At 35.8% G+C, this 15,498-nt stretch overlaps 1 protein-coding gene across 2 annotated transcripts in view; it reads right to left on the bottom strand.

Annotated features, from left to right (window-relative positions):
• Positions 1–15,498, bottom strand: part of TMEFF2 (transmembrane protein with EGF-like and two follistatin-like domains 2) — a 257,697-nt gene that overhangs the window by 4,518 nt on the left and 237,681 nt on the right. For both annotated transcript variants that reach the window (XM_011974207.1, XM_011974206.1), the window contains exons 8-9: positions 3,878–4,001; positions 1,602–1,760 (exon numbers count right to left, since the gene is read on the bottom strand). In XM_011974207.1, coding sequence (XP_011829597.1) covers positions 1,602–1,760; positions 3,878–4,001 — 283 coding nt within the window. The remainder of the gene's footprint in view (positions 1–1,601; positions 1,761–3,877; positions 4,002–15,498) is intronic.

Below are 15,498 nucleotides of genomic sequence, written 5' to 3'. Positions count from 1 at the left end.
GGACCCCATTTCTGCCCTTGTTGCTCAGCTGTGTAAAGTCAGCAATTTGCCAACTTCTACCTCAGGGTCTCTATCTTGAAAGCAGAGATAATTGTTCCTTCTCTGTAATGTTATTAAATGTGCATATATATGTGTGTATATGTGTATACACATATATGATACACACACATAATATACGCTTACACAATTTCTCGTGAGGAAAGGACCCTGTATATTTCCGTTGTTTTTATTATGTATGGGAATGCAACTGTGATTCATAACAGAATTGAAAACATCTGCTAAAGTATTTACAGTTTTGCATTTGTGTCAGTAGTTGAAGTAGCAATCACATTGTTGAGATTATATCCATTAAATATAGGTTTTGTTTTTCATGTACTGATATTGGCTAGATATTAGAGTAATATGGCACAGTTTCCTATGTTTCAGATTCTTTTCTTTTTCTTTTTATATGCATATTTTTGGATTCTTGTTATCTTTATGTTCCCCATAATCTATTTTAATATAATCACTTGGCATCTAAACGTGAGAGTCGAGTTGATGAACTCAACTCGGCTTAGAGCAGCCCAAAGCTTTAGTCGATGATCTTCCCTTAAGCCTTTAGTCCAGGCGAGGATTTATGAACCACATTTTGTCTTTTTCAAGAGCAAATGCAACACTTGTCCTAAAAGAAGATAGTGCAATACCATACTGAAATGTATTATGGCCCTATTTTCTAAAGATATGATACTTTCTTTTATTTTTGTATCTGTTCAAAACAATTTTTGGAGAAATACTTTGATTTACTGGAGAGCTGCACAAATGAAGAAAGTCTAAAAGCCTTGTGAATTTGGTGAAAATCTTAGAAACTTCCTTGGAACTTTTTATAGAAGAGTGAAATCAAGTCAGTAAGGACTATCTTCAATGACTTTTCTGGTTACACACAACATAAATGATTCGCATTTGGCTTAAAGTCCAGTTCTTGGTTATCATTGGTTTGTATGCTAATGAAATTAAGCAATACTGGCCTCATTCCTTTACTCCAAGCCCAATGTCAGACATTGCTAATTAATCATGGTTTTCTTTTCTGTTGAAACTGATGGAAACCCCTGTGTCTTTCAACCTGATTCTCCAGGAAACAATTGCCTTTTGATTCGGCTGGGAATTTGATATAAGAGTTTTTTGTGATATTTGCTGCATGTTTTTATGTATCTATGGTTTTCATTTACCATAAAAGTACAACTACATGTATTTGTGCATTTTGTGACTGAAAACTATTTTGTCATCCTAAGATAAAAATGTGTTTGTTATTATACCAAGATATGTTAAAACAGATTCAGGTACATAAGGATACTGATTCAGGTAGATAAGGATACTAATTCAAGTAGGTAAAAATAAATAATCTTTATCATCAGGCAAAATTAAGGGAAGTAATTTGTACCACCCCAATATGCTATTGTACCACTCCACTGGCTATTCAAATACTCTTATGCTAAGGACATAGGACTCATAGAGAATGGATGGCCACAGAGTCCATGAAGGAACTCAACTCAGAGGGATCTGATTAAATAAAGGAGGAACAATATATCCCTTTATTTGGGTAGCCACCAAGTGCTGTTACTGACCTTGTGATGCAGAGGACCACCACACAGATGACAGCAATCTGAATCGTTCCAATCACAGCTGCGATTAAGACATACTGAAATCGTACAGGACCAGGAACAACGTATAGAACACTGTAGTCCTTTTTTTCACAGTGTTGTCCAGTATAACCAGCATCACACCTGGAAGAAATTATAGTGCCCAGTTACCTGTAGCTGCTGTCTTCATTTTTATAGTTGATTGATAGGCATTTATTTTCATCACAAAATTAGGGCTTTTTGTGTCCCTTTCTAAATAAATATTACTTTGTGGTTATGGCTCACAACTACTTATTTTCAATAAGATGTCTTTGTGTTTCTCAGTTATAAGATATGTGGTTTCTTTTTACATTTATGATAGTAATTTCAAAGGTAGGAGGATTACTCGATAATTTGTTTTTGGTGACAATATAGAGAGATAATACATGTCCAAGAAGGACTGTTATTTCTATATTTTCTGAAAGGTGAGCTTTACATGTTATTTAATTTGCTCTTTAATCAACCTAAGTCAACATGTTTACTTGAAAAAGTATTTGTTTCTGATGACATGGGTATAAAAATTAGTCTGTTTGTTTTGGATGAAACATTCTCTATGCTATTGTCAGAATAAATGTTGAGAAATACTAGGATCAGAGTTACAGGATGAGTCATTAGTTTTCTGGTCAAAAAATCATCTGCTGATGATAGAGTCAAATTTTGTTAGAAAAAAGTAAGTATGGTGTAGGCAATATAGTTCTGCAAAACAAGACGAGGTAGTGTTCATCTGAGAATGAATGTTGCCTCTCCCACTCAACCCTCATGGAAAGCTCAGGTAGACAATCTACATATGAAAATTAGCATGTGTCTATTAAATGAGAAAATAGCTCATAAGAAAACAATACTTAAAGGGGATCTACATGTCATTGATTTTGTGGAAGTATTCTATTACTTCACTTTGAATTTCTTATAACTACATCCTGAGAATTTTTTTCTCTCCATCAGGAAGGGTTTAATAATAATGACACTGCTGGGGAGTGAGCGGGTAGCAGGAGTAACTTCTCAGTTTTGTTCACTCTGCCTGACTTCAGTTGAAGGCCTGTGCTAGTATATTTTGTGGAGGGAAAACATGAAAGGAAGACAGCTCTAGGTGGAGGGGTGGAGAAAGGGAGGAAGAGTGGGAGGGGGAGAGACAGAGAGAGAAACTTTCTGTTGTAAATGAAAATACAACCTATTTCATCATATGTCACTTGTACTTAATGTAAATAAAAATAAAAATAAATCATGTTTTCATTTTGGCTTTGCCATCTCTGAAATAATTATATTTTAGACATGAATACACAGGAGGTATTTAAATAAATATATATTTGTACATATGTAAGAGATGGGGTCTTGCTTGGTTGCCTAGGCTGGAGTGTAGTGGTGTGACCATAGCTCACTGCAGGCTTGAACTCCTGGGCTCAAGGGATCATCCCATCTCAGCTCTCAAGTAGCTCCTGGGACTACAGGTGCATGCAACCCTGAATGGCTAATTTTTAATTTTTTTATTTAAAATTTTTTTTTTTTAGGGATAGGATCTTCCTTTGTTGCCCAGGCTAGTCTTAAACTCCTGGCTTCAAGTGATCTTCTCACCTCGGCTTCCCAAAGTGTGGGATTACAGGTGTGAGCCATCATGCCTGGCCAGTATTTATATTCATAAACTAAATCCAGATAGGCAATTTCTTTGTGTCTCTACTGAGTTTGAAACTGTGGAGGTATAGCTAATGATTTCACTTTGCAAGGCCCCATGGGAGAGCAGCTCTATAGAAAATAGTGAATGCCTGGCAAAACAAGGATTGATGATATTTATGAGAAGACCTGAAGGACTTAGGAAGAGATGAACTCTGAGAAGCAACTATGCTATCTAAAATACATGAGGCTTCATCCATTCATTTGTCTGATAAATACTTACTGAGCACATGATATATGCCAAGTACTATTCTGTGTTCAGGAGAAAGAGAGGTAATACAGAGGAACTGGTACCTTTAAGGAGCTTATAATGCACAAAGTACAATTTCAAATTCTACTAGAAGAGTTTAGTACTGTGTTATATAGTGTGTAAGGTGCACACATATATATTTTTTAGTGTGTATGTGTGTGTGTATACATGCACAGGAGAAGCAGAGAAAAGTTTTGTTGCTGATCACCCATTCAAGAAGAATGTCGACCAATTTTCTATAAACATCACAATTTAGTTTCTCATATTAACTTTATACATTAACTATGCTTATGAGTAAAAACGTTACCTGCAAGACGGCTCCTGCATATTGATAGAATGCTCACACTTCCCATGCATGCAGAAGCCATTGTAATGTTCCGGACAAGGTATGTGGTGTTCTCTGGCACTTTCTTCTAATTTGTTAGCATTCTCTGTGAATACAGATAAAAGCAAGCACCCCCTGTAAATACTTTTTTAGCCTGGTAAGATCAACCAGTACATTAAGAAGCAAAGCTATGGTAGGCAAAGATTTTAAAACGGCAAGAACTAAAGGGCTATGCTTCAGAAATAAGAGGAAGAAAGAACTGAAAGACAGACATCTTTACAATTGTGTTTAGAGATGAAATTTGCAAAATTACCCAGTGCTTTTTATGCTTTTATGCAATTTCCTACGTCTTTAACAGCTAGTGGTGTTTCTAGGACTTGTCAGACAGCTTTAATTTTCCTCGCATAGGGACTGTACATTGATCATGAAATACTCCAAGAAGAAATATCCTATTTTTTAAATTTCAAAGCCCAGCATAATGTCCTTAAGAGTAAATTGCTGTAATACCTTGATACTTTCACAACAAGAGAGCTTAAAAGTTAAAATATGGCCGTGTTCAATTGTTAAACACACGTTTTTCAAACCGAATGCAAATTTCAACAAATGTATTCTTTGAGGCTTTTAAAATCTACTGCAAACATGATTTTCACTAGCATCCATACATTTTTTTTGTTGTCAAAATAAACCTATTGAACAAGAAAACGTCATTTCAAAATAACTTATGTAGATATTCACATAGTAGACACTGAATACTATAAATATATTTAAATGCATATTTGGCCTATATTAACAATGCTATATGAAACCTAAACTCATGATAAAGAATAAACACTAAAATGAACACTTTTGCGTGCCATTACAACATGTTCTACTTGTTTTGCCATGTTTTCGTAGGTATTTGAATTTTTTTGACCTTTGTTAGTCCTAATACATTTGCTTCATATTTGTAACGTCATCTTTAAGTGTCTTTTGAGTCTTAATATGTTCATTTCATGATAAAACTTTTGCCTTGAGCTTTCACTAAATCTGAAATATGACATTCTTGAAAATTTCTGCCCAAACACATGAGAAATATAGATTTTATGAACTCAATCTGAAGACATTCTTCAATCTGAAGGTACTCTTCAACACCCTAGTAATTAGTCAGCAGGAATGGAAAATGGCAAGTGAATTCCTTTTTTATGAAATGGGTTATTTCCATATAAGGGTTTTTATTATTGGCAGTCATGGATGATAAGCATATTCATCGGGAGAAAAAACATGCCTCTGGTATTAATGAATCAGACAAATGTATTATTTATGATTAAGCAGAGCTGCAAAATATCTATACATCTTTAAGATCCAGATGCCATCTGCAAAACATTAAAGTCTGAAAAAAGTTGTAAAATATGTATAGTCTTTTCTTGTGTAGAGATATTTATATGCATCATTATGATGGGCAATATTTTATGTTACACACCCAAATTTGTAAGGGGTTTACCATCAGTATACTAGAGAGCCTGTAGATGACATTTAAATCATTAGTTTGTTTCTTATCTGTGTCTCTTTAGCTAGGATGGTTGGTGATTTTTTTTGTTTGTTTGAATTACAGTATTTCCACATTGATAACTGCTATTAAACTGAACAAACTACTTCCATGGAGAAAACTAAGAATGTATAGAACTTTTTTGGTTTCTTCCCTCTTCTTTGAAGTTACTTTGGAATTTTGTGGTATGATGTTTTTGGTAGCAAGTGCAGCTGCAGTAAGCAAATACACCAAAATTAAAGTGGTGGTGTTGGGTGAAATTTCCCACATGGGAACATGTGACTAAAATGGAAGCAGGGCAATTTGTGAACCCATGGAGGAGGCTGTGTTCATTCTGTGCCAGGGCCGGGGGCTACACACCATAGCGCTCAAACCATGCACCTGCGGTTTAAAGGAGACGTTAGCAGTGGGGTTTGCCAGTCATACTGCCGGTGTAATGAACCAGCTCTGATTTTCACTTTTATTTCTGGACCTTCTTCCCATAACAAACTATTTGACACTTCTATTTAGGGTTCATTAGTAACCCCTCAGTGCTTCTGAACACCTGCATGCAGGGAAATTTTCTGTGAGTTCCCTAAATTTCAGTTATACACTGTCTTTTGAGCTATAGTATTTTTCAAACACATCTTATTAGGACTATTTTTCTTTCTGTCAGTTACAAAAGAATATCAAGAATTTTTAAAAGTGAAAATCCAGTTTTTAGTCTATTTTATTTTTAACACTGTACCTCACCCCATACTGACAGTTTGTTTCTGGATTCGTGCCATATTCACAATTATGAACTGAAGTATAAGGGAAAAACAAGAGCTTGTTTGAATGAGGTTGTTGCCTTAGTGTGGTAAGACATGGATATTTTCACAGAGTTCATTATCCAGCCAGGGTGATCACATGGGCAGGGAATAGTTTCCATCGTAAAATCTGGTAACCAGTTTACACTATTCCTTATGAGCTTGGAATGCTCTGTTATGCTGCTCATAGGATACTGTCAAATAAGAAAGCAGAGAGACTGAAAATAAATGAGTAGAAGAAATGATCTCTGGGCAAGAAAATGAGGAATCATCAATATATGTCAACAAATTTATAGTCAATCCAAACAAGTAAATCAGTTGATTGAAAACCTGAATATATAACCACTGCTAGTAATGGAATAGACATATTTTAGACATGAGATTTTAGTATATTAAGAAGAGTAGAAACACAGAAATCTAATATCCAAACAAACATGTATATGAACCATAGTGTTTGTGATCTTAATGTTTATGTATAGTAGGTATTAAGCAATAACAAAGCATTAAACATTTTAAATTATATAAAAATTATATGTATATCGGGAAGTCTGCATGTTTCCTTCAGTAGCTTATGATTTAGACATTGATTTCTCTGTCCTCCATTTAAAAAAAGAGGTTTAATGTAAGGGTTGTGCTCTTTCTTCTAAAACAGATAAGAGGCTGTGGTAGAAACTCTTCATGTCTCTGTTTAAAATCCTCAACTAGTTTCCTGTTTACATGTTTATAAATGGTTTGTTCTAGAGAGTTCCTGACCTTTTGAAGAACAATTTCTGATATAATCTGAGTTGTTTGCAGCAGAGCTAATAGGTCTCATGCCCATTGCTAGTCAACACTTCGGTCAAGAGCTATTGAAGTGGGCTGTTCTATAGTACAGCTACACATATTGTTTCTACCCTGGTGCTTGCAAGGAAAGAAACAGGGAAAGCTAAAGAGACAGAGAATGGCAAATGGTGAGGCCTTACCTTACTGCAAGTCAAGTAAGGTTAAGTGGGTAGAAAGGGGGCAAAGTCAGATTTAGCAGTTCAGACTTAAATCAATACAGTCCAGTATGTACATGCGTGTGTGTGTATGTGTTTACCATTGCCCCTGTATTCCTTTCCCTAAAAAGCTGAAAATAAGATGTTGTTTAGATAATTAATTTATCAAAAGAACACATTATGGATCAAAGCAGAAATATTACAGTGTAAAATTTGACTAAATCCATATTTCTATAAAAAAGAATGTTTCCCTTTGGACAAAGATTAAAGGTTGGCCAAAGAAGTTCTGAAAGTTAAGTTGTATTTTCTATCCAAGTGCTTTCCAAGTTGGTGTGTTTTTGTTTTTTATTTTGATGGTCTTACTCTATTACCCAGGATAGAATGTAGTGGCGTGATTTTGGCTCACTGCAACTTCCACCTCCTGGGCTCAAGTGATTCTTGTGTCTCTGCCTTCCTATTAGGTGGGACTATAGGCATGTGCCATTACCCTGGCTAACTTTTTGTATTTTTTAGTAGAGATGGGGGTTTTCCATGTTGGCCAGGCTGATCTTGAAGTCCTGGCCTCAAGTAATCCACCTGTCTCAGCCTCCCAAAGTGCTGGGATTACAGCCGTGAGTCACTGCAACCACCCAAGTTGGTGTGTTTTAAAAAACCAACCTGAACTAGCAAACCCAGAGTCCCAGGTGCAGAGACAGATGCACCAGGTTATTAGTTTCTGATGCTATTAAATATTTAGTCAGTTAACCCATTTCTCTTGTTCTGATGCTCTACTGCCTAGTCATTCTTAAAATAATTTGACTTCTATGTAGCCTTCACATTGGAATGGCTTTGACAAAACAACATGAATATCTTACTCATTTAACAGTTACATATTTCAATTGAGAGAAGTGACTAGTTCCGAATTTCTGTTTATTTTTTGACGGGGTTACATGTTAACTTTCTTCAGTCCACTCAATTCTGAAGTTTTATAAGGTCAAACTTCTGTTGTACAGACCAGAGAACTAGACCCTACCCATTGTTCACTACAGTCTGCAAGGCCTTTGGGGGCTGGGTGAATGATATTTCTCTGGTAATGCCCTACTTTAATTAGGACTTTATTTCAAATGTAATCAAATTCCTAGGCCACTGATTCATCCAGAAGAGTCTGATTCTGTGTAAGCATTTCCGAGTAAATTGAAAAGATCCTAAACTGGAGGAAACATCAGGAATTTAGTGGATGTTTTAGGGGGGCAGATCTCCACTGCATATTTTTAAACAACTAGAGCTGTTCAATAGGAGAATGAGTTCTATTGTAAAGTAGTGGGCTTCCGGTGGTATTGAAAGGAGCTGTGTGGCCCTTTCTCAGGAATGTTGTAGACTGTTAATGTATATTGATTAGATTATTTTGGAACTCTAAGTTCATTGAATTCTGAAAGTAATATTTATTTCTATTGCTAAAATTTACTTATGATTAATCATGAATATTTACTAACATTTATTATAAAATATTATTTTGATATGCTAGGAGAAAGATGTCGAGAAATAGAGATATTATTTATATATGTTAAACAAAATAAATTACTTTTGCCTTAATTATGGAACATGTTACCTTTTGAAAGGGTATAAAATATCTTGCATTTTGACTATGTCGGTAATTCAGACATTCTAGCAGAGAGAACCTTTACTATGTAATGTATTGCCTTTCTTTTGTTTAGTGGACCTCAATTCAATTTTTAAAATCATGCTTTAACATCCCATATGATCTTGACATGCACAAGCATGTGAGTATTACAGTTTGATTTATTATCTTTTCAACTATCTTTTGCTGTTGGCCCACAAAATGTGTCATACTTTTATAGAAAACAAAAATTTTCAATTTTAAATGTATTTATGTAATCTTGCTATTTTTTATATGTAATGACAGTAGAGGGAAACCCCAGTATTGAAATATTCATATTCTTGCACACCGTTTGTAATTACTTAATTTTACCCTTCCCCTACTTACTGCCATTTCTCCAAAGCAAAATGAAACTACTTTTATTGAACTAGAAAAGGAAAAACTGTTTTGTTCTCCTTATATTTACATTGTGCCTGGGACAGAAAAAACTTATGAATATAGTAATAAAGTCATGATTGTCCCCATTGTTGGTTAGAGTTGGTTTCAAAGAAGATATACAATTCTTATGATTTCCTCTCCTTATCTTATCAGGTATAAACATACGAGGCAGTAAAACCTCATATCTAGCTTGAGTTGCGGTCGAAGTTTTTTAAAGACTAGAAAAGCATTCCTATTGAATGGGTTCTGGATGTAATGAAGTCTGGGTTCCTGCAACTTAACAGATTCCACAATAGCCTCACCTGCTGTCATAGTTTCTTTAAGGCATAGATGAGTAGAAGAGTCTCTCCTTTCTAAAGCTTCTGGGACACAGACTCCAATAAAAATGCTAGCTAAAAGTGACAGCCTAGCGTGAGGGACACAGAGAATTTAAGGATACAATCAATTCTCAAGTTTTGTAAAGAGCAGACAACCAGACATAACATTCTTGTTATTTAATCTCTGTTAAAGACTTAGAAAACAACTCTTCACAACAGAGACCATGTCCTTCAACATTCTTGCTACAAATTTAACATTTCTTCTGCAAGTTCAACATTATTCTATTTTCTCAGAAAAATAATTGAAACTACTTGGATCAGAAACTTTGCTAGTAAGGCAGTGGTATGGGTTGGGAAGAGGATGGATGCAAATAAACAGAAATTCCTCTTCATTCCACCAGTCATAGGTACTAATATCAAATGTGAAATGTGATTATCCTTATCATTGCTTGCATATGCTATAAATATTCCTATTGAATATAAAATTAAAATAAAGTGTAAGAAAACTAATTTTCATGTTACTGCATTCTCAGGCAAGGCCTTGATGACATGATTCAGGAATTGCTAGAATTTAAATTGGAAAAAGTACCAGCATCTCAAATATACATAGTAATTTGGAGACTGGAGTAATTGAAATGCAACAATAGTGGATGATTATTTGCATGGGCTTTTATTAACTCAGTTTCTACTTGTAATATATTTACATAGATAAATACTGAAAAATCTGTGAAATCTTGCGAGAAAAACTTGTATGCAACATTTTCATTTATGACATCCAAATACAATTATAATCCAATAATTTGGCATAAAAAGGCTCATATAGATTTAGTTAGAAATCCTGGACCTCAAAACATTTTATTATTAAGAGCAAAATAAGTAGCTCCTTAGTTGTTTGCTCTGTTTTTTGACTTGGCAATGCCCTGCCTGGCTTTCGAAGGCAGAGCGCTCAGAACAGTGAAGAGAGCAGGCCGCTGGGAGAAGTTGTGTTCTGTCTCTAATGGTCCTTTTCAAACTTCACCACTCAGTCAAGAGCCTATTAACTCTCAGCAAGTGGGTAACTCCTATCGGTTTACAGGACTTGGTTTGAAGACCTTTTAAAAATACAATATTTTATGGAACTTTAGATGTCTTTGATAACATTTCTGTAAATATCAGGCCTTGGGAAGAGGTAGGAATCTATGGTTCATTAGCGTCTTGGGAGTCCAGAGCTGGAGTTGCCTTAAGCTTATCTGGGGCAATTTGCTGCAGCTCTCCCCACTGAGTTTTCCCCTCAGCATCTCCTTACTTTCAAGCTGTTCTCAGGAGACAAAGTTTGCTATAAACTTTAGAGAAAGAAAATGATGTGGGAAACCATTTTATGCTAAGAATATATTTATTCTCTTCCTTTTTGTCTTGAACTAAATTTATGCATTTTCGACCAAAATTATTTGCTTGTGGTTAATTCAGGCATCCTTTCTTAGTGAGCTTCATTGGTGACAATGTTGAAAATGACACTAAGTAACAGAGGAGAGAAGCAACAGATCAGGTCCCATCTACTCTAGCCTTCTGGGCCATGTGAGTCAAGTGATTTTCTTCTTTGTAGGCTGTGTGTGCAAAAATGGATTAATAGTCAAGACAAACCTCCTCAGGTGATGTATTTGTTTTCTTCTATGACCCTGAAGTGACTAACTAGCAGAGAGTGAAGAGGATTGAGGCTGGAGCATTTACTGGAATATAGTGAAAGCAAAGGTTTGAATAACATAGATGGAACCCCCAAGCTGTCTTTCAGTAATTTATTATATGCATATTTCTTGAGTAGATATTATGTGTCTGGCACTATGCTATGTGTTGTGTATCCATACGCTAAAGCTATTGGTTGTCTTCCAGTGATTTTGCTTATTATCTTCTAAAGACAACCAGGAAAACTGATTCTTAAGATAAGACGATAGTAAATATGTTTTCAGTTACTTGAGAATCTTACAACAGGACCATCATTATGTTAATACTGACTTAACATGATCAAAATGTATTCCTTAATATAGGCTTTCAAGGTAGATTTATAAAATTTCCATTTTTTTATAGATTACAAAAACGAAGTTAAATTACTTGTCTTAGTAATTTACACAACTAGTAAACAGAAGTGCTGTCGAAGTCACGGCTCTTTCCAGTGTAATATGTATAGTATGATAGTTAGGAACTTATTAAAATACACAACAACATCTGGCCTTCATATCTTATTTATCATTTGTGTTTTATGACTCCTGATTCTTTATCCCACCTAGATTCTATTGCTACTCTAAAAAACAATTCTTTTCCTTTCCTTCCTTCCTTCCTTCCTTTTTCTTTCTTTCTTCTTTTCTTTCTTTCCCTCTTTCTTTCTTTTCTTTTTTTTTCTTTTGCCTTTTAACCCATGTACCTTGTCTAAGGCCAACCCATCATGAATCTCAACCCCTCCATCATCCTCAAGGGCTCTCCATCAATTATCTCCCTTTGTTCCTGTATCTTCAACTCTCCCTCAGTCTTTGCTCATTTCCATCAGCATTTCAACATACTCAAGTGTCTTCCTTCTTAAAATAAAAATGGAAAAGGCCCTCTCAATCCATGTCCCTTGGTAGACCTCTTGTTTCCTTTATTCCATTTACAGTGACACTTACAAGTGTTGTCTCTGCTCCCCTTTTTCACTTCTGCACTCACCTCTACTCATTCTTGCAGCTCTCTGGTCACCCCTTCAGAGAAACTACTATGACCAATGTTACCAACAACATTGTTGTTAAAACTAGTAGTCTCTTCTCAGGCCTTAGCCGTCACAATCTCTCAGTAATATTCACTACAGCTGACCACGTCCTCCTTTTTGAAGCCCTCTCTTCCCTGGGTTTCCATGATATAAATGACAATTTTTCCACCTAGAACTAAAGTTCCCATACTTCAATCTTTAAATGAAAGGGGTAATAAAGTCTTCATTTCAGAATCACACACATCCCACTTCTTGTTCTTTTTGGTTGCTCCTTCATAGTCTATTGTGTAGGCTCCCATTTTCCAACTGATTCCTTAAATGTTGATACTTCCCTAAGGCTCTTCTCTTGTTTCACCTTAAACACTTTCCCTGAGAGCGCTCATCCTCACCCAAGGCCTCTATTTGTCATTTTACTGCCTCTGACTTCCAAATATTGATTAGTCAGCCCAGATCACCTTTTTGTAGGTGATCAGGTGATCATAATTTTATAGAGCTTCGTATCTATATATCAACATTCCTAGGGTCTCCCAGGCACCTCAAACTCATCAGATCCTTCTCCCACTTCCTTCCCCTGCTTCTTATCCCAGGCATATTTATCTACTCATTGACCAAACTGGAAATCTGGGTTTCACTTTTAAATTCTAAATGAGTAAATCACCAAGTCCCGTGATTTTTACCTCTTAAGGATCTCCCAAATTTGTCTATTTCTTTACATTTCTACTGCTACTCACTAAAATCAGACCATATGTCAGAAAATCATCGTGCCTCCAGTTTTGCCCTCTCGAAATAAATTTTCCACACTAGGCCAGAGTGATCTTTCTAGAAAGAAAACGTGAGTACATTATGATTGCCCTTAAAACTTCCCAAAGAAATAATTCTCAAGTTATTCCTCATTATTCCTTTAATGAGCCAAATGCTAACAATACTAAGAAGGCAATTCAGAATCTAGTCCCAGTTTCTCCATTCTCATCTTTTGCAATTCTTCTGCATCTTCCTACATTCATCATATGAAATTTCTCTCTCCCCTCTGGGACTTTCCATATGCTATTCCCTTTGCTTGGAATGCTCACTTTCCTTCCTTTTCATTTACCTAAGTCCTGCTTATCACGCAGGTCTCAACATTGGCATTATTTCCTGTAAGAAACTTCTGCGATGTTCTCTTCTGTCTCCTCAGTCTGGGCTCACTGCCCCTCTGACCTAAAACCACTCTCCTATTCCGCCACCGTCCATACCAAATTTTCATTATTGTTTACTTGTCTGTGTGACACGTTAGTTCAGAAACTCCCTTTTAAAGGGTGGTAATATATTTGATTTTAAAAAAATCGCGTAGTCTCTGTACGTAGCACAGAACATAGCACAATAAGATGCTAAACACATAGTTTTTAAAATAAAGGAATGTTTCCCTAGGTTTCTCTACTGATATTTGGAAGCCTCCAGAAAAATATCCAAAAGTTAAAGCAGTAAAAAAGGAATCTTAACTTTGCTTCATGTGAACAGCTTTTTGTAGGTGAGGGTGGCATGTCAAGGGGTACTGTAAGAACTGCCTTATGAAAGAATATCTGCCAGAGGGGAGTAGCTGCAGATCCTGAAGAAATGCAGTCAGAGAAGGGGATGTGGTTTCTTCTTTCCACAGCTTCTGGTGAGGCTAATGGAGAAATGAACAGATCGAGTTTTTAAAATAATATCACTTCTGTTAGCCAGGGATATGTGTGATTCTGAAAGGAAGCATTTGTTACCCCTTTCATTTAAAGATTGAAGTATGGGAACTTTCGTTCTAGGTGGAAACATTGTCATTTGTATGCATGTCATACCTTAAAAATCACAGTGGAACTATGTATGGTCAATTCTGAATTAATAGATTCTAATTTGGCCATTCATACTGTGTGCATAGCATTGTCCAGAAGTAAGAATATTGAAATTTTTCAGGGCAGAAGGAATTTTTTATTTAAAAAAGCAAAACAAAAACAAAAAACAGGCAAATGAATTTCAAAATAGAAACTAGTGTTTTAAATTAATAAAACATTTTCCTTACTTGTCAGCTTCTGAATAAAACCATGCATTTATTCTCAAACCTAAAAGTATTTTATGGTAATAGATGCTAAACACCAAAATTAGAAGTACAGATATACTTGATGATACTGTGATAAATAAAACCTAGTGATCAGTTTGGTTTTCTACAAGAGCACTCTAAAAAGAACTGGAGGGGTTTTTATAATTTATTAAACTAAGGAACAGAGGTATAGCTTTTACTCTTCAATAGGCTTTTTTTGAACACAGTTACAGTCTCAAAAGTGCTTGAGAAAAGACACTAGAAGTAATGTAAAATTATCTATGAAAACTGGTTTAAAACTGAACTTCTGAAAAAAAAAAAGGAAACTAAAAAGTTCCATAAAATTGGTAGTAAAAGTGCTTCTAATAGCTAGAAATGTTTTCTATTATTTAAATGGAATATTTAAGTTTAATGTTTAATTCTAAACACTAATGAACTACCCAGTTTAGAAACTGTAGATAGCCACAGTATAGGTACAGCACCTTAGTACTGTATTTGGACATCACAGGATCTTAGAAGGCACTGCTGATGCTCTGATACCCCTCACAGAAGTATGTATATAGATAGGTAAATCTGTGAGTTTTGTATAAACACAATTCTACTATGATCTCTCACAAACAGTGAATTTTAAGGATAAAATATAATGAAAATTATAGTACACTAAAATTCCCATTTTAAGGGCAATGTTTCTTGTTCTAGTGCAGACTCACCTCCTTCCCTTGTGAAAAATAGATTTCTAGGCTTTGGTCTTGATCAGCTGAATCAGAATTGCCAGCTGAGGGGCCTGGATCTGTCTTTTAAAAAGTGCTCTAGGTGACACTGATGTACAAATAGTGTACAGCCTGGTGGTCCTGACCTCACGTCACCATTTTTTCTTAACTCTCACAGGCTTTGGCTACCTGATGCTAGGCTTTCCTGCATCCTGGATACCCCTTCCTTCCCCTGATAACTGTCCTACAGTGGTCCACCTTTCTGGTCCCAGATCTGTCTTTGCTCCTCTCTGTAAAGTGCCAGTCCCCGCCGTGGTCTATGAGTGGGTGAGCCATGGTTTGCCCTCTGCTGCTCTTCCCACATCCACTGTTATATATTACGGGAAGTCCTCGGGGGACCTTAGCTTGCCAAGCCTTCCTTACCCTTCATAGTCAGCCTGGAAAACTCACTTTGTTTTAGAATGTCTTCGTCTCTTTTGAGAACACAC

Source organism: Mandrillus leucophaeus, unplaced genomic scaffold (assembly GCF_000951045.1).
Source record: "Mandrillus leucophaeus isolate KB7577 unplaced genomic scaffold, Mleu.le_1.0 Scaffold143, whole genome shotgun sequence".
Classification (NCBI taxonomy): Eukaryota; Metazoa; Chordata; class Mammalia; order Primates; family Cercopithecidae; genus Mandrillus; species Mandrillus leucophaeus.
This window is presented reverse-complemented; position numbering and strand designations above follow the sequence as displayed.